General features: G+C 43.4%; 2 protein-coding genes across 2 annotated transcripts; both read right to left on the bottom strand.

The window, feature by feature from the left end:
* Positions 1-1266: 1266 nt before the first annotated feature.
* LOC125561810 lies at positions 1267-5172 on the bottom strand. The gene is made up of 2 exons (XM_048726260.1): positions 2525-5172; positions 1267-2425 (listed from the first exon to the last, which is right to left on the bottom strand). The coding sequence occupies exons 1-2, from the start codon at positions 5170-5172 to the stop codon at positions 1267-1269; spliced, it is 3807 nt and encodes a 1268-aa protein (XP_048582217.1).
* Positions 5173-6626: 1454 nt separating this feature from the next.
* LOC5502313 lies at positions 6627-17049 on the bottom strand. The gene is made up of 9 exons (XM_001623462.3): positions 16455-17049; positions 15196-15331; positions 13913-14133; positions 12882-13431; positions 11736-11963; positions 9773-10031; positions 9118-9296; positions 7793-7851; positions 6627-7249 (listed from the first exon to the last, which is right to left on the bottom strand). Exons 1-9 carry the CDS (start codon positions 16823-16825, stop codon positions 6865-6867), a joined length of 2388 nt encoding a protein of 795 aa, XP_001623512.2. The 5' UTR covers positions 16826-17049; the 3' UTR covers positions 6627-6864.
* Positions 17050-19852: the final 2803 nt, after the last annotated feature.

Genomic DNA, 19852 nt, shown 5'->3' with positions numbered 1-19852 from the left:
GTGTTTCTCCGCCGAAAAGAATCTTGAGTCTTGACACTAGGTTTCGACCAACGTTGTTGACGAGAGTATTATTCGCGTGTCCTGCGACGTCTAAGTCAAATAGTAAGGATACACTACCTGGAACAATCACTACATTCTCTGCAAGTTTTGGAATATTTATATAGAGGGTTTCTCCAGGACTCGCCGATGAGGGATTGAATGTAATCCGATTCAGCGACGATTCCGCTTTCAGGCCGAAGGGTTCCCGTGGGACCCTGTTTGGGTTAATTTTTTCTGATATCGCTTGTGCCATCTTTTATTTTAAGAAAAGAGAGATAATCTTTAAATGAGTAACGAAAGCAGGTTATCAAAAATATACTATTCCACCGATGGATACTGGAAAGGGTATTCAGCTATTTCTAAATTAGCTAGTGTCGCTAAAGTCAGTGAAGCCGAGGCTAAGAAGTGGCTTGAAAAACAGGCGTTGTGGCAGATCTATCTCCCAGCTCCAAAGTATGTCCCCAGACCGCATTGGACTGTGAATAAACCTAATCAGATTCACCAAGCCGATCTGTTGTTTATGCCCCACGACAACGTAGGCAGAAAAACCTACCGTTACGCGTTGGTCGTGATTGATATTGCCTCGAGATATAAAGATGCAGAAGCACTGACTACCAAGGATTCGAGTGGAATTGCTAAAGGGTTTGAAAAGATATACTCCAGAAAACTTAAATGGCCTCATACGGTGATTGTCGATCCGGGGACAGAATTTATGGGAGAGGTAACGAAGATTATGAAAAAGAAGGGTGTTACCATCCAGCGAAGCGAGGCTGGGAACCATCGCGCACAGGCTTTTGTCGAACGCGCCAATAGAACACTGGCAGAGAGGTTGTTTTCTCATCAGTATGCTCAAGAAATGATTAGCGATGATCGGTCTAGAGTTTGGGTGAAACGATTGCCAGGTGTTTTGAAAACTCTGAATAGTCAGCCTATAAGAATCACTGGCAAAGAGCCTGCAAAATCTATTGCGTTGAAAGAGGTTGATATTGACCCTCCAGCGTATAAGCGACCTGTTGGACTTGATGAAGTTAGACTACCGCCGGGGGTTAGAGTTAGATACCTATTAGCTCCTGGAGAAGAGGAAGGAGGTGAACGCAGACGAGCCACAGATCCGATCTGGAGTTTAAAAGTGTTTGATCTATCACGCAGTGTTGTTTCGGTTGGACAGCCTGTGTTGTACTACCTCTCTGAAGGTGGACCTAGGCGTGGATTTAGTAGGGAAGAACTTCAAGTCGTTCCTGAAGATACTGAGCTACCACCAGCCGCAGTTTTGAAATGACCGTGAGCGAAGGTGTGGATGCCATCGTCACAGATGATTCGCTTGTCATCCTCATGAGATAGAGCGACCTTGTTCACCGTTTCAGTGTAAACATCATGCTTATGACTTCTGATGACATTCATAAGTATCATCTGAGGTTTCTTATCAAATAGGCAATCCTTGTAGTTATCGAAACCGATGCTCTTCTTGACGACTGCTCTCTTGACGCCCTTGCATTTCTTCTCTTCTTTACCTTCATCCATCTTGTATGAGTAAAGTTTGGCTCTCAGTCCTACAAATTCTGTAATTTGCTGGCCCCCAGCCTCATCTTTAAACATTCCGATGACTTTCTTGTTCACACCCACCTCAATACCGGATGGGTGACCCTTCGGAAAGTTGCTGGTGTCAAACATGGACCTCACATCCCCGCTGATGTCCTTGTAAAAGTCTTTCGTCTTGATCTCATACATCAGGCTGTCCGTATCGGTAAATAAGAGTTTAGCCGCATCACCGTACTTGGGTTTGACAAAGTTGTAATGGAAATCATACATGAGCGTCTTGCTTATATCCAGGATGGACATGCCTAAGTAAACGGGTTTGTTGAAGGTTAACTTTGTCTTCTTCATGTGAATGGCGACAAGATTCTCGCAAAAGATGGTGCGATGTTGATAGTTCGGCTTTGATATGAGCTTCTTGGCCTGCTTCTCGTCCGTCACCAAGCGAATGTCCACCCTGTTCCTAATGTTCTCCATGGTTTTCCCAAAGACGGAGTTGTTCATCAACTTGAAGAAGTCCTTCTCGAAATCATTAGTCGCCTTGGCTCTCAGATCGGTGTTCAAGTCAATGTAGGGCTCCAGCCACGCAGACTCCTCAAAAGTGACACCCCTGTGAATCTTGGTGACTTTTAGCCCAAAACTCACATAAAGTCTCAGAGTCTCATGGTGGATAACGTACTTTGTCTTGTCGTTGAGGTTGGGGACCAACTTGTCCACCTTGCCTAGCCCGATAGACTCTGGGGCTAGTGGGTAATCGTTGTGCAAGTCATGCAGGTGGTGGGGGTACTCCAAGTCAACCTCCAGAATGCATGGGCGGTCTCTCCAACCTGACAGCTCTTGGTCACCCATCCACCTGAAACCGTGAGTCGGTAAAGGGTTGCTCATCGCCCAGCCATACAAATTGTTAGCATCAAGGTAGGTGATATATTTTGTGGGTAGGTTAGGGTCATACTCCTTCATGTAAGGGTTATTTGCCTCCCCATGTCTGTTGCTTATCATGGAGACACCCCCACGGATGCCCTTCTCAATCATGAGCAACATGTCATAGTCCGTCAGAAGCTCTAGCCTCACCTTGGTGGTCTTCAACGCTGCATCCCAAGCCAGCCCTGGCGCTGTGTAGTACCAAGCGGGGTCCAGATCGTAATTCTTGAGACAAACGTCTCTAAAGTTCTCGAAAACGTCAGCTAAAAGCAACACATCCGACTCTAGATACAGATTGTGGTAATCCCTCATGGTCCCCATCCCAAAGACCTCCCACACTCTCCGCGCGTGCAGGTGATCCTCCTCCGATATGTCGGTGTCGTTGAGTTTGGAGTGGAATGCCTCTCTCTGTGGGAGCTGTGTTGCGTCGAGCTTGCTAAAGCCGTCGAACCAGTCGTAAGGGAAAACACCCTTCCTCAACAACAGCTGGAGCTCCTCCCCCTCATAGTACTCCGCCAGGTTTTTGAAGCACTCCCTTGACATATTACCTACTAGACTGTCGAGACTGGCCGACATAAACTTGAAACTGTCGATAAATCTGATATCACGTTTAACATCAATCTTGTTGCCCTTCTTGTTCGTGAAACTGCCGACCACGACCTGTTTCGTGAAAGAAATATACTTTTCCTCGTTATTAGGTATGCAACTTATCTTACCCTCTGACGCGCCTAGGTTCTTGATAAACAAATGACTGTCGTACCCGGACAGGTTGTGGAAGAAAACGGGAAAGAACTTTGGGATTTTGTGATCTAAGTTGCATGCGTTGTGAGCAGCACCTCTGTACTTCCCTGTAAGGTGGCAATGGTCCAAAACCTTGTCTTCCCCTAATTCACCCTCACAGATGTGGCAGTGAGTGGCGTCGTTATAGGCGATTTTGTCCTTCGGAGTCATTTTTACCTTCTTAGGGAACCTGAACTTATCGTAAATTTTCTTAATGTCTGACTCCAAAGACTCTACGAAAAGCTGTGGGATATCTTCGTCTGGAGATTCAGCTGTGTATCGTACAAGCTCGGATGGGGATATATCTCCGTCGAAACACTTGATGAGATAGCAGAAACCAGACGGTTTGTGCTTCTGGTATTGCTTAGTGAAGCTTTTACTCCCATCTGGGGAGCAAGTGTCTATATTCTCTGTGAAGCTCTCAAAGTCGGCATAGACAACAAAGGGGACACGCATTTTTCTGTTGTAGTTTTTGAATTTAATGTGGGGTAGATTTCCATCCTTGTCTATCTTAGGCATCTCTATTCTAACCGCTTCATGATTGCCGCAGCATTCAGAATGTTTTTCTAATGATTGTTTGCACCGAAACGAGTTCAGGCATCTACAGCATAAAAACCGAGTATGATGAAACTTATCAATTTGAGTAGATACTAATCTCATCATATTCTTTATCCAGCAGTAATGATCCGTCTCATCATTCGAGATGAGAAGTAAGTTGATTGCATTATCTGGATCCCTCTCGCTGACTCTCAATGGATATACTTTGGTTTCGTATCCAAACACATTAACCGTATACGGGTTCTGTTTCTCAAACTTGTCAATCTGTTTTAGTGAGACGGGGAACTCTATCCCTGACCAGTCGAATTTCTCAGAGTTCTCTATCATTTGTTTATTGAGCCTTTGAGGATCTTTCTCCCTAGGATACACAGCAGAGGTTACTGCCCACTTGAAACATTCATGATCGTCCTCGTTCCTAACATTGATGACTGCGTGCTTGGTCACTAGTTTCGACGGCAGCGGAATATAGGAACTTCCCGAAAGCGGCTCAAGGGGATCGATGTTGATGTCAAAGTATTCCACTTGATCAAATTGCCACCCTGAGCCCTTTTTTTGGAATTGCTCAACCAATTCGAGTAAATAATTTGCCATCGTATCGAACAAACTGGAGAAATCGGCCGACTCTGTTACAGTTTCGGGCTTTTCTGTATGAAAATATCCCAGTTCTTCATCGATCTGGCCTGTAGCTGGATCCTCTTTGATAAACCTACAAGTAAAGATAAACTTAACTTTGATAGGCTTCTTTTGCTGACCGATGAGCTCTAGGACTTTTGGTTTGATATTAGCGATGAATGTCTTGGGGTCGTACCCTTCCTGCCCGGCTATTCCGTGGGTCTTAAGATACCCCTTCAATGCTGTCTGTTGTTCTTTGGGTGTGAAGCGACCTTCTGTTCCCCCGGATATACGCTTAATCTTTTCCTTCAGACGTTTGACCCGTTTATCTACAGTCTTTTTGACAGGCTCAGGGACATAAGATTGTATCCAGTCCGCAAACTCGTTTAACTCCCTCTTGATTGAGTCGACCGCCCTGTTCGCAAAATGCTTGAGTGGACGGACGTGGGAGTTTCGCGTGGGTTGGGAGGGTTTGAGAATGGGGACATTAATCTCAGGTATCGGTTCGTCCAGAACCCTCCCCGATGTGTTGGACGGAATAATGCGAGGCGGTAGTGGCAGCCCTTTGAGAAGTTTAGCCGGAGGGGTTTGTGGTGGCGTGTTGGTTAGCGCTTCGACGAGTCCGGCTTTTAGCATCCAATAATACCTGGGGATACCCCGCTCCTTGGCGAGGGCTTTCAGATCTCTCACGGTGAGGGCTTTCAGATCTTTCACCGTTTGTTCCTCCATTTTATTAAACTGTTCATGTCTTTAAGCCACTTTTCAAAAACTTTTTAGATGTGAAGCCGAGAGGCTAGCCCCCTCGAGCTCCCTCTGGGTGTGATGTGTGTGGTTGCTAAGGCTTTCGAAGGGGTCCGCGTGGGGGCGGTGCGGTCTAAGTCTCCGCACACCTCCGCCAAGCCTTGGGACAAACGACAGCTAAACCCTTTGCCTAGGTGCGATACGTGACAAATGATTGGCAGGTGGGCGTGGCTATCACGTGACAAACGATTGACGGGTAGGTGTGGCCGTGTTCGCGCATGCAAGAGATCTTTGGCGAACTCGCGCATGCGCAGACCGCGATCAAAAAAACTTTTGCGTGGTTGATCAAATTTTGCGCCAGCTGCGCCAAAACACTACTACTGCTTTGAATGGGGGAAGGTGGGTGTGAGCAATAGAAAGTTTCGCTACTGTTTATTATTTGAGTACGACTACTGTAAACTATACAGGGGGGGGGGGGGGGGGTGGGTGCTGAAAAGACCTAAATTTAGAAGGGTTAGAAGTCTTAGGAAGTGACGTCCGCTGAGCAGCAAGGTTTGAAGTTTGATGCTATCCAGAAAGCTCTTACAATGCGAAAAATTATATAGATTCACAACGTTTTTAGCATAAACAAGAAGTTATTTGAAAAATAAAAATTCCCGTTGAGGCATGTTGATTCCCGTTCCCGGTAGACAAATCCCGTTTTCCCGGCCCAAAATAAGGCGGATCCCGGCCCCTGTTTTACCCCTTCGGCTTCAGGACCCTCCACATAACTCGCCATTTTGTAAAACACGGGTGATAACCGTAAAGCCTCGTTTCCATGTCGCACTTAATCCAAGATGTCGCATGATAAAGGAAAATAGAAGTGACCAATTTCCCCACTCAAAATACTTTCTCGAAGAAGAGCCGCCCTCAAAATGAGGAAAAAACTAACAGGACAGCCCAAGAAAGATATATCACGGTTTTGCAATTAAAAGATTCTGGTTGAAGTTAAAAAATTAGAATAATCTGGTTGAGTGAAGCATGAGTGAGCATTGGATTAGCTCCGTATCGGAATAAACGTAGCATGATGGTGTCAATGAGAACCCAGCAGCCTTTGTGGGCACTCTAGTGAAGAAAGAAAGCGCTTGATTTTCAAGCATTATCGAAATGATCGATTGATGAGAGCATGATCGAAATGATCGATTGATAAGAGCATGATCGAAATGATCGATTGATAAGAGCCTTAAAGCATTTGAGGTTCACGCCGAGGCGTCTAAATGAGTAAACACGATCACGCGAGTGCAAGAAACTGTGGAGGAGAGAGGAAACGCAATCGATGAAGGAAAGAGAACGGAGCTATTATTTTCTCTCTCCTCTGCTTATATACTCTACTTTAATTCGTGTCTCTTCGGCTGCCTAGCAAAAATTGCCAAGTGCAATGAACATCAATTTCCATTGGCTGATTTCGGGAATCGATGTTTTTAATTGAATAGAGTTAGATGACAGAACTTTGATTTTTGTAGGTTATCTCGAGATTTCATTTCATGGTTTGTCTTCCAACAATTCGAATAAAAAGGCTTATTATGGCTCTTAAAACGTGCGTAAGCGATGTACATGGCTATATGTCTATGTATACTTGAAAAGGTAACAAACTGAAATTGAAGTCTCCGTTTCTGCGCTAATGAAAAAATCGTAATCGCATTACACATAGTGAATCTTAGGAGGTCTAGGTGCTAGGTTTTCTTGCTTTTTCTTTTCTTGTTGGGAGTTTTTCTGACCAGGAAGGATATACCTACAGGCGCTTTCGCCTAGTTCGCCTTTGACACACATGATGTACCGGTCAATATGGCTTTTCAAGAATGCCAAAGGAGCCGAGCCCTGCTTCAGTACTTGGTAATGAAAATCCTTTAAGTTAAACTTTGAGCCGAGAGCTTTCTCCGCCTTCTTCCTCATCTTTATTAGTTCCAGTCTACCGAGCATGTACGCGGTTGCTTGACCAGGATCAGACTGGTACCGAGTCACTTCCTTCACAGCAAAGTCGGATTTGTCCCAGGCGTAGTCTTCAAACATCTTGAGGGCATCCGATCTGTAACGACATAAGTCACGCTTTTAGTCATCTTGAGGGGTTCAATTTAATTTCGTAGATCCAGCTTGCGTGACAAGATTATTTTGTTTTTGAATATTAGAAACTCTAATTATTTTTTTTAAATACAAGTTTACCTGTATTATCTGAAACTAAAGAAGTATGATTGAGCTGTTTATTTAATTATAAGATGGACTGAAATTCATTGTGATTCTAGCGGATTTTTCTGAGGTGAACTTTCATTTGCATAGGGTTTTCCTAGCCCACGAAACCACGCGTCACGCGTGTTGAACATACGTGCTTTATTAGATCGGCGATGCTGAAGGGTAATATTATTGAAGATAATACATAGCTTCGTCATCCAAGCGTCTAGTGATGAAATTTTTTTTTTTTTCAAATTCACTTCAAAATAAATTCACTTCAAAATTCTCTAGAAATTGGACACTAGGAAAAAAATCCTGTATCTAAAACAGCATATACTTTAGGCAGTAGGCGTATATCATGTAAATGGATAACTATAGATATATTCCTCCTATATTACTATACCTTGATATTCCGCGATAATGTAGACCGGTATCGACGATAAGCCGAACTGCCCGCCACACCTAGAATACAGAAGATCTTTGAAATGAATATACAACCATGCGACCCTTGATAGAGACCCCCTAACTCTTATCAAAACTACGCACCAAAGGGAGGGATCATTTAGATATTTTAGGGGGAGGGATGTGCAGATTTTCTTAGATATTCTACTTTTTTTTTCACGGGAAGCAATAGTTGTTTGTGTTTTTCGCTGACCCATTGGCTTTTAAGGTAATTCCCTTGAAATTTTTTAAATCTTGGCAAAAACAATATTGTTAGTAAAGGGCTTTAAAAAAATGTAATAAAAAAATGGGGGTACCGACCTCGTTTTCACAACAGAGGGGCCTAGCCAAAACAGTGTCTTTTAGTGCGATCTCTTAGAATGTGATTTATTTTGAATGTTAGCTACTACGGGTTATTGTTTAGGAGATCGGATTTTGGCAGCTCGACAAACACAACTTCATTTTCTAAAGACATAGGCCATCTTTTTGAAACATAAGTGTTGTGATTTTTCCTTGCGCGATCAGTAAAAACGCGTCAACTCTACGCCCCTCTGTTTTGAAAACGAGGTCGGTACCCCCATTTTTTATAACATTGTTTGAAAGCCCTTAACTTCAATATTGTTTATGCCAAGTTTTAAAAAAATTCGGGTGGGTTGTAGAACTATTTCAAGGGAATTACCTTAAGTGGGTATTTTAGTTGCTCAATTGTTAATTGAGGCGCGTTCAGCGCTGTTTTTTTTTTTCCGTAAACTGGTCAGAATTGTTTCCTGGAACCGCGCAAGGCTTAAATAAACTTGTTTATAAAAAAAAGTACTTAACAAATGAAACTAAAAATACATTATACTTTACTATAAAAGATGACGCAAAATATGTCATCCACATTGGTGGCTTGATGGCTAATAATACTGATAACTTGGTTGTTTACCATTTAATCGGAAATTCCGGAATGAAATCCAAGCTTTCCGGGATGCCATAATGGTAAGAAAAAGTTTCCTATATTCCAGAATTTTCGGGGTGACATATACTATTTGCTTCTGAAACCAGAAATTCATCCTTTGGGGTCCTGGGGACTAGAGGCCGATGGGGGCCTTGGTCAAATATTCTATGGAAAACTGCACAATGGTACACAATTTTCCGGAATATCTGGTATCCCCGGTGAATGTTGACTACAAGCAATTCCACATTTTCCGGAAATTTTCCAGGGGAAGGAATCCGTACCATTTACAAAATAACCAGAAGTACCGGAATTTCCGAGTAAATGGTAAACAACCCTTAGAGGACCCCTACCTGCCACTTGAGCATGCCATATCTCTGTAACATATTGTCCTTGTAAGTATCCGTGTCATCCGAGATCAGCGGATTCTCGCTGTATAGTCCCCACCCCTCCGTGAACGCTGTGTAGTAAGTTTCGCTGTCCAGCCATCCGGGAACTCCACCACAAGTATCCTGAAAATGCTCGTTAACACCTGCAGTAAAAAGAAAATGAAAAAAATATATAAGCAGCATTCCAAATATACGGGTATATCGGTATAACACCCTTTCCATTATTCTACCACCCTCTCCAACCCCATCATTAAATCTGCATTCAACCCCCATCCCCATCCATTACTAAACCCACATCCCTTCCCCTGCATCACGTACTCTACCCCTCCCCCTCTGTCAATATTATGCAATATACGTCCCTTTTCCCGTTTACTATTTATATCAAACTCCATTTCCCACCCCCTAATTAAGACACCCATTCTAGCCCCCCTATATCACTCACTCTGCCCCCCACCCCTTTGTCACTTACCTTGTTCCTGGCCCTTTTACAACTACACAAACAAATATCTACTCTCCCCCCCCCCCCCCCCCCCCCACAGTCACTCATTCTCTCCCTTGACTGTTCTGTAGGTTACTCACCGTATTTTAACCAAACCGCTGGGGGTCACGATTTACTCACTTTGTATCTGTGTATGATGTCCGGGTCGAGCCTCATGCGCTGTCACCGACCACTCCTGGAATATGGGGCCATAATCCTTTAGGAAAAAAGGCAGTCCGAAGTACGAAGGCTGGGCGCATGTCTTGCTCTCTTTGAAGAACTGCGCTCCGTTAGAGGGGTTGTAGTGCGGTAGCATTTCCACGGGGCAGTTCGGCGCGGTTATCTTAGCTCCAGTAAAATAGAACAAGTCTGTTATCTTGGGGTACAACATTCCCATCACCTGCAAAGGGGGACAAGCAAGTCTCGATAAGAACCGCAACAGACGGAAAGCTCTCGACAGGCTCTATGTGGTACAAGGGAGACTCAATAAAACCTAACAGACGGAAAGCTCTTGACAGTGTCTATGGGAGACCAAGATGCCACGGTTATCACAGGTTATAAAAAGAAGGACTAGTGACGAGCTGTTAAGTAACTAGGAGGGGGGGGGGGGGGCTACGAAGGTTTGGTTGAAACGGAGCTCCGTTAAAAGGCAAGTGCTCGAGACGCCAGCAAAGCTACTATGATTTACAGAGGCGTAGAAGATTCCACTTTAACCCTATGTTTTTTTAACTACGAAAATCACAGTGGTGCTTGACTCGGACTTCATAACTAGGAGGGTTAGCTGTTCACCCGTGCGATTAAACCCGGTGGCAAAACTTCGCACATCTCTAGACCCCCTTGGCCCTCTGCTTGCCCCTTATGCCTGGTGCACACTAGTGGCATAACGAAATAACGACATAGGCGTGTGCATCCTCATATGTTCAAATGTGAATAGTTCTACATTTTACATAAGCTCAACATAACGACATGTACATAACGACATAAGAGAAAAAACACACAAGCAACCATTGCCTGGGCTACCTGTGCTCCTTCCCAGCGCGGTCAAGCGTAACTAGTACAACAGCGTCGGTCAAGGATGCTTGTGGCTACTTTCTCGTTTTAAAAAAACGGCTAGCGGCAAGGCAAAATAGTTTAGCTCGGATGTTTAATTTGAATTTTTACCCGGAACAACAGAAAATTCTGCAAGTTATCGACAGAGGGAAAAGTGTTTTATTTTTAATGGAGAAGTGAATAAGGGGGATAGATCAAATCAAATTATTATCTGGTCATCGGATGCCATTTAACTTTTTGAATGAAGAAATGCAACGGTCCGTAGAAACATTTTTTTAAAAAAGGCCCGATCCCAGCACTTGTCACATGCCCGGGCGTGTGTCGGCGGCGCGATAAGTTCAAAGAGAAAGTGAGCTGTCAATCAATCATCACAACATTGGCCGTAACTAGGCAGGTTTTCGAATAATGGAATCGTTGTTTCACTCCTTTCCTATTTTATATAGAACTTAAATACGAAGTTAGGTTCGGAGAGGGATCGGAGAGATATCGGAGAGGGATCGGAGAGGGATCGGGCTTGTCACGAACACTAAAGAGGCTCTGATTACACAGTACGGTTTATAAATGTTTCGAGACTTGAAAACAACGATCGCTAGGGTTTTTAGACAATAGAAATAGAGAAATAACAAGAGGCAACCAAAAAGGATATCGCTAACTCAGAAGGCAGGAGACATTTCAGATTATAAGGCTAGAAATACTTTATTCGCGTAGTTCAATATTTAAAACAAATTGGGGATTCATTTTTGTTTATTTTATAAAAGAAATCGCTGACAAAGTATCCTAATTCCCGTGACCATAGCTTACCCTCTTATCTCACGCCCATATATCTTACATGGCACCAAAAATTGGCCCATGTCTGTATGGTGGCCCACTGCACGGAACCATACTTACCCCCTCATTTTTAGCTCTCCTTACTCCCTAATGACCACGCCCATATATCTTACCTGGCGACAAAAATTGGCCCATGTCTGTATGGCGGCCCACTGCACGGAACCATACTTATCCCCTCATTTTTAGCTCTCCTTCCCCCCTAATGACCACGCACGTATTATCTTACCTGGCGACAAAACTTGGCCCATCTCTGTATGGCGGCCCATCGGACGGGACAGTACTTGGCGGCGGACGCCGGACTCACGCACTTCTTGTATGCGTTCTCGTCCGACTCATTCTTAGGGAAGGATCCGTTGTTATGCCACATATTTGCCGAGTTTAAGACCGCCTTGAACTCCTTTACGGAATCTCTTTCGTTTGACTTTCCAGTGTACATGATGGTGATGTTTAAAACCTTAACATTAAAAATCGATTAAATAATGCATAGCCAGTCTCTCCCGTCGAGTTAGAGTAAATCATTTATGCATTATATTATTCCTGATTATCGTATACGAGTTAGAGTAAATCATTAATGCATTATATTATTCCTGACTATCGTAAACTTGCTGAAAATAAACCGGGTGGTCCAGGGTGCTAGATTCCGGGTAACTAGCTACCCTTTTTTTAATATAATTATATAAAAGGCAAATTAGTCTCTGCAAGATCTAATGACTGTATCAACAGTCATGACTGTGGCCATACCTGCCACCCTTACTGTACTTTGCGCCCTGAACTGTAAGAGCAGTCCACATCAAAACAAACAAATAAAATTTAGTATATTTGGCTGCAATAAGAGATCACGTGACTGTTGGGGTGGCAAACTAGCGCGCGCTCACCGCTCATCAGGCTTTTAGCGGCAAAATAACAGCAACAAAAAACAACAAATCTAGCACTTATAAAATATAAACATAATAAAAACAGAAAGTTTTTCCGTAAGGATTTATTTTCATGTAAGGGTTTTAATTCAGGTTCTCTGGCGTGACGGGCGCAGTCATTTCTGTGTTTATTTTGGCTTGGATTTGCCACCCAGAAGATCATGTGTTCTATCAGAGCAATTCCACCTATTCTGAATAGAGTTGATCCTCATTCCTTTTCTTCCCTTCCAAATGCAGGACATTCATCATAAAAAAATAAAGATAAAAAGAAAGACACCATTTCATTTACACTCCCTAGTGAAATGAGTCGAGCCGTCTTTTTCCTACTGGTCATTTCCTTATAATTTAGGAAATATTTGGAGGGCACATGCCCCCAGTGCCCCACCCCCTGCTACGGCCCTGCTTCGGGACATTTATCATGAAAATAAAAATAAGACACCATTTCATACAAATCCCACCTCTGAGTAGAATGAGTCGAGCTGTCTTTTGCCTTCCTCATAGATCTCCTCCGGCGAGATGTCAGTCGTAGTGAAGTACGAGAGGATCATGCGATACGTCTGCGTGCCATTCAGCGGTTCACCAGTCGGAAGCTTCTTATTGGTTGGCTGCTTCTTATCTGGGACACCGTCATAGTACACGTAATCCACAGGCAACCCACCAAGACCACTCCTAAAGTCATTAGGCAGACAGTGGCGCATGTGATCACCCTCGAGGTAGTTAATGAGGTCCAGCAAAGGTTGCCCTAGACCTTTGACGAGGGCGTCTAGGATAGAGTCACTGACGTTCATTCCCTTGTGGTTCTTGGTCCATTTCTCATTAACGCCTTTTTCGAGTTCGGAGTAATACTCGGGTCGCTTGAAGTTAGCAGTGTACCAGTCATCGAGCACGCCTTTTGAGTTGTTTGCCAGCGAGAGCACTCTGTAGCGCTCTTTCAGGGCGTCTACACCAGCAACACAGTCTATCTTTGTACGAACCATTCCGGATTTCACGCCAAGGACAACGTTGGACCTTAAAGAAAGAAAGATTGGTTTAGTTTACTATTCAAATCTTTCTATGGTATTGGCTCTCGACGATCCACATTTATTCATTCTTATAATGTCTTAGTACTATTTTGTCTGGTTTAGTAGTGTATTATCATTTGCGGGCTAGAGAGCACGGAAAGTGTATTGGGTAGGGATGGGGGGGAGGGGCAGGGGGTTTGGCTTTATCCATTAAAGGGTTAAAATCACCATAGTAGTGTTAAGAGTACCTAAAAATTACCGAATGCCTCGGATAACTGTATTCCCTATATTAAGTGCTTTATTATAATAACTTTACATGGCATTGTTGTGCATTTTACGGGCTAAATGAACAAATCAGCGGGAGCACGCTCAAAATTTTGCTTGCTTTTTTCAATGAAATTAGACTGCCCTATAAAGTTATTATAAAAGAAATAGGGTTCTTGGGCATAAATATGTGTTTGGCCAGCGTGGCAATTCTCAACTCTCACCTATATTGGTCCACTACAGTCTTGTGCTTCATAATCATGTCCACAAGGTAGTCTACGTCCTCGTAGGTTCTAGGGGTCACGTGGGAGGCCAAGGCGTTGACGTCATAAGACACGGTGCATATCGCCTGCCAACAGAAGAGGTCTGGACCTAGAAGCCAGTCACCCGCGTAGTAATTCTCTGCGTACGGAACGCCGAACGTGTGCTTCAGGAAGTGCTTTACCTACAAGAGCATGCAGGTCTATTAATCCAAGGATGCGAGTTACAAAAGTGCAGCGACAAAGAGGTCGAGTCAAAGGCAAAGATGGCGTCCAAAACAGCTGCTACGCTCTTTTTTTATATAAGATTCTTTTTTAAAAAAAACGTCCAGCCTCTGAGACTTCACCAAATTTTAAGAACATGCCAGGCCTGTACTCAGGGGGAGGGGGGGGGGGGTGCAGGGGGTGCGAACGCCCTACAACGGCCGCAGGTCCACTGTCAATAGACATGCTATTTGTAGGCAAAACTATAAAGCATAAGCTTTATGTATGTAGCTTCTGGTATGTAGTCAAATCCGACAATATAATAAACGTCCGGTAGAGATACTGCAAAGACATAAAAAATCCTTTTTTGCTTTTTCGGGTGTGGTCGATTTTTATCAGAGAACTCATTTTTGTCCTAATAATTCATTCGGTATTATATTTGTATACAAACTAAAATTTAAGAGCGAAAAAAATATTTTCAGCCTTAAATGCTCCAAAAATACGAACGGCCCAACCTCAACTTAAAGTTTGACGTTCTTACAAATAAACAGTGTATATGACTCTATCTGACCGCGAAACAATGGTTTAGATCGAAATAATTTTTGTTTTATTTATTTTTGAGGAGGGAAAAAAACCTTAAGCGGAGTTGATGACAAACAGACTCAATTTATGCCTGAACCTAGCCTCCTCCACAGGCGTCTCTAAACGTTAGAAAAACGAATAGAATTAGCTACACGAGGAACTCGCGCTGCGCGCTCAGTATTTCCTTATCGCCTTGGTCTTTGTGCTGGTTTCAGGGCAAAAGTAGCGTTGCGTTCTCCCTCTCCGGAGTAGGCTAGTCTAAACCGGGAAAACTGACATGGATATTATATGGAAAAGGGTATTTCGCGATCCTACATTAATAAGTGACCCACTTCGCGGTCGAGCTACGCACCTGTAGTACATGGCTGTAACGTATACAGTGTAACGGCTGTGGTGCAGTAGAGGCTAGTGGTAGGGGCTGGGGAGTGCGGTGGATACTACGGGGGGAGGGGGCCTCATACCTGCGCCAAAGCCTTCGCCTCACGCGGTTTCAGTCCGTTCGCATCAATACCCATATTGTTCACTTCACTCAGTAATGCCAAGGCGGCATCTGTCTTCTTTTTTAGCTGTTTAGGGTCAGGATTATATGGAAAATACCTGAAAATAAATGCATAGATGTGGCAACAAAACAGCGATGTTTGGGGACCTTATTTCAGGGAATGCCAATAAAAAGATGATGGCCCATTAAGGACAATATCCACGCACAGGGGGACAATAAAGTGCATCTCCCCTTTGCCCCAGTCCCCATCTGCCAAGGGGGCGCCCTGTCCCGTGTCTCCTTGAAGCCGCCATTTCGTCATCCTAGCAAAGTACCAAATGTGAAAAAGCATCCACGTCCTTTAGCTGATTTAGGGAAGCCAATGGGATATTTTCGATTTAATTGGCAAATAAAGTATAAAACTTTGTTTTTGGATGGTTATTTTGAGAATTTTACACATTATGTGCCTTCCGATATTAAACGAAAACTATAGCAAAGTTGTAGCTCTTTAAGAAAAAAAAAATCGGATTAGGCGAAGAAGGGGATTGTTGATTGTTTATTTTATTCCCCTTTAGTAGTGTATGTGATACTCTTCAGTTTAAAAAGATGCGCCGTAGTCAGTTACATGAGCCATACTGATTAATTCGCTTGGTCGTGCCATTTGGAAACAAAATTATCCCTTTCCCCACCGGCCCAGGGGTCTGTCATGTCATCATGTGCCATTACACTTCCGTTATTACCACAGGGGTTACCGGGATTATGCTCGAAATTAGAGTGGCATTTACTAATTAATCATCCCCCTCTCGTAACAAACTTAACAGACGTATCACGAACTAGTGCTGACAGATATTATTTTCACAATTATAGAGATGAATCCGGCGTTGAGGCCGCCCCTAATAGACGAGTTGACGCTGCTATAAGCTTGCAGGCTACTGCCGAGGGTCTAGGGATACTTATCGAACTTATCGAACCACACAAGACCCGAAACACGTGGAATAGGAGATCCCAGGTGTAGGTGTAAAATTGTGAGTCTGGCCAAAAGCATGTTACAAGAGTAAACATAACTATATGTAGACATTATTACTGTTGTCATTAAATGATGCAAATTTCTAGTCTTTTAGTCTTGGTTCAGTGAGTACGATTTGAGAATGACACCAGACCTTTACTGTGGAGGTTTGTATTAAGCTATTTATCGCGTATACAGGGCTTTCGTACGCTCGCTTATAGTTCAAATCGCCCTACCTTTCCTTTAGATGCTTCCTACGGTCGGGTACTTCAGGTTGCCAAGCCACATTATCCGGGTTCATTTCATAGTACTTGGACTGTGCTTTCTTGAGAAACTCTTGCAAGCCAGCCCTCTTGGCCTCCTCAGAGAATCTACACTCCTCTCTCGAGTCTTCCCCTGTGCTGCTTCCCTTCGGCCCAGCACACTCGGGTTTTCGCACAGTATTGACTATGATAAGGGCGAGACCAGTGATGATCGCGATGCAAGCAAGGATGACGAGTGGAACAAGCCATCGAGGGCGACTAGTGTCCGTGAAAGAGAGTGTTGGTGCTTGGATCATGTCAATTTTGTCTTCGCCATTCTCTTTATGGAGCGCGACTTGGGACATCTTGGATGTAACAAAACAACCGAGGACTACGACCAAAGTCTGTTCAAGCAAGAGAAGCTATGATCATCCGCGGAAACACAGAGCGACGAGGAGACTTCGTGTGCTGTGCCTGACACGGTCAGTGGGAGTTGTTTGCACTGAAGGTGACACAGCACGATATAAGGGTCAGAGGTCACCCGAATACAAGCTTGTTGTGAGTTTATCGGAGCTGCTTTCTATGAGTTTAAAACATAATATCTGTATTTTGTATCTCGAATAGGAACATTGTAACATACTCAAACTTTTTAAAATGAGGGAAATAAGGGACGTGTCATTACTTAGCGGGGGGAGAGGGGGGGGTCAAATTTTTTTCACATCTCTTAGGGGAGAGTCCTAGCTTTCTTCAAAAAATATTTTGTGCGGAATATTTCTTTGCTCTATCACATAAACCGTTAAACGAAACCCATTAATCTGCAAAGTTGTGTCACTTAATAAGTCAACCATTAACTGGCCGTGCGATTAACATGTATAACTTAGCATCATATCCCAAAACTCATCGTCAGATAAATGCTGTAGAAGGGGTATGGAGTAGGATCTATTACAATATGGTCCAATTTCCTCCGGTAGACTCTGATGAGTCACTTTAATGGACGAGGGTTAAAGGTTTTTTTTCTATCACCATCGTCATCTAAAAGCTCATGACATGCGCGCACCCCCTCCCCCCCCCCCCTTTGCGGGCAAAAAGTGTGTCTTAAGGAATCTTAAAGTAGGGTCCATTTTTTTACCCTATAGCTGGGGGTCGAAGTCGACGCCGTTTGGATAGGGTCTCCTGTGTCGATGGGGAGCTCGTCCCAGATCCCGCGCTCCCACACGGCTTATTAAAGTCCATATAACCTTTCAAAGTTAATAGACTTTGTCAATTCTTTATATTTTCATTTTCCAAATGGTATGTGGTTCATATGGACCCTAACGCGTTCGCGCGAATAACCCAAATCTGTAACATTGAGGTATTTTGGTCAACCTTCGGAAAAAAAGGCCGTGAACTGAAAGGCCCGGATCCAGTCATTTGTGACGTAGATCGAGATGTCAACCAAATTACACGAAAAACATATGCGCGCGCAAAACCGGTTCCCGCCTTCATAGTTATTGCTGAAGAACGTTGTGTGGTTACAACTTTTACCGTAATCTTTATATCTCAACCTGGTAGTCAAATAATTATTTAATTTCAGGAAACAAATCTGCAAAATTTAGCGGATATTTTTTAGTCTTTGAATAGTCTTTTTAGTTTTTGCATTGTGCGCGCGCGCTGCATTCGCAATCAAGAATGACGACATTCTCACGAGCGCGCGCTGTTTTTGAAACTTACAACAAAACGATATTTTCTTTTTTCGCATACAATTCTCGACTATAAATTATTCTTCGCTTCATTGTGGGTAGCATTGCAATAGAAAACACTTCGCCAATATATTGTGGTATTGCCGTCTCTGAATTTTAACGGATTTAAGAGTACGTTGTTTCAGATTTTCCCGCAAAAACTTGGAATTATTCACTCGATTCAACCTCCTTTCGCGCAGCCAGGAAAATTTTCAAAGATCTGTAGAAAATTCAAATTTCGATCAAATACAATTCTCTTTTCAGAATTTGAAAGTTTATCTATGCTTTGTTTTGGCTAGATTGATATAAGTGAAAGGTTTTAAGAACTTTAACGAGTACAGGAAGCCCCGTAATCCGAGTGCCAGGGACTAGGAGCACCTGCTCGACTTGTCAGTAAAGGATAAATACCGAGAACAGAGACAGTTCGCCGTATAACAGCCTGAGAGCGCAGCCACTGGCTTATTAAACCTAGTACCTAGTAAATAATTGACTTTTTTTTGGAAAAAACAAAAACAAACAAGGTTCAGGTTATTATTGACCTGCAAGAAAACCTAGGAGAGTTGGTGGTTGATTGTACAAACATGAAAATTTCATTAGATCCATGCTTTACACAATCAAAATTAACATTTAGACAGAGCGGGCTGCTCCATGCACGGACTCAATTCCCAAAGGTGGAGTTGAATTGCAAAATTTTCGTAACTTGGAGTTTCAGTGTGAGCACGCTGCGAGAATGAAGCTTACTGACAGCCAAGAAGACCGACTTACTTTTATTACGCCAAATATCTATTTTCAAGAACTGTAATGTCGACGACAATGAACAAGCGGAAAGAGTGATCGAATATCGAGTCAGCTACCGCCATTTAGATATCCTAAATTAGCCAGGAGGTTGGACTCCCTGTAAACGTACGGGTCAGTACGCAGCTCTTACAAGCTGCAATTTGATTGGGCAAATGAACAATATCCGCACCTCGACACAAAGAACGAGAAGAATAGAGACTAAAGAACTCCTTTGTAGAACAAAGATAATAGGAGACAAAGCAGCTGCGTACTTACTGAAATGTACACGGGGGTGACCGGCACATCTTATAAATTAAAAAATTTCTACCATCTGCCATCTCTTAAGGGGTGTTGAAGGATTTTTCCGATTTTGCCATCTGTTAGGGTATAAAATTTTACCAACTGCTATTCCTGAGGGGATGTGAAAGGTTTTTTTTCCCAATCCTGTTATCTTAGGGTATAAAAATCGATGAATTGCTATTCCTAAGGGTTTTTTTTCCGATTCTGCCATCTTTTAGGGTTAAAAATTCCTTCGACCACAACCAAGTTGCTATTTCTTAGGGGTTAGAATTTCTGTTGACCAGTGCCTCCCCTAAAATTGTCGGCTGAAATCGATTTTGCCGACGATAACCCCGTCTGTTTTTATCGGAGTCACCCCCTCGGGTAAATTAGCTACCTCCCGTCACGTATCATATACATTAAAGACATTTAGCACCGCGTTTTTTCTCGTAAACGGCAAACGTCAAACCTCTGGGTGTCACGTGGCAAGGCCTTGCGGTCAAGTTTGCAGTCTGCGGTTCGCGTTTTGACCTCAGGAGCACCTCTAGCGGTAAGTGATTTACCTCAGCAGTTTTCCCCTCAAATTTTCTATGAGCTCACGTTTGAGACCATGAATTA

This window comes from Nematostella vectensis, chromosome 4, assembly GCF_932526225.1.
Source record: "Nematostella vectensis chromosome 4, jaNemVect1.1, whole genome shotgun sequence".
NCBI classification, from domain to species: domain Eukaryota; kingdom Metazoa; phylum Cnidaria; class Anthozoa; order Actiniaria; family Edwardsiidae; genus Nematostella; species Nematostella vectensis.
The sequence above is the reverse complement of the archived record's forward strand: the minus strand, read 5'-3'. Positions and strand labels throughout refer to the sequence as shown.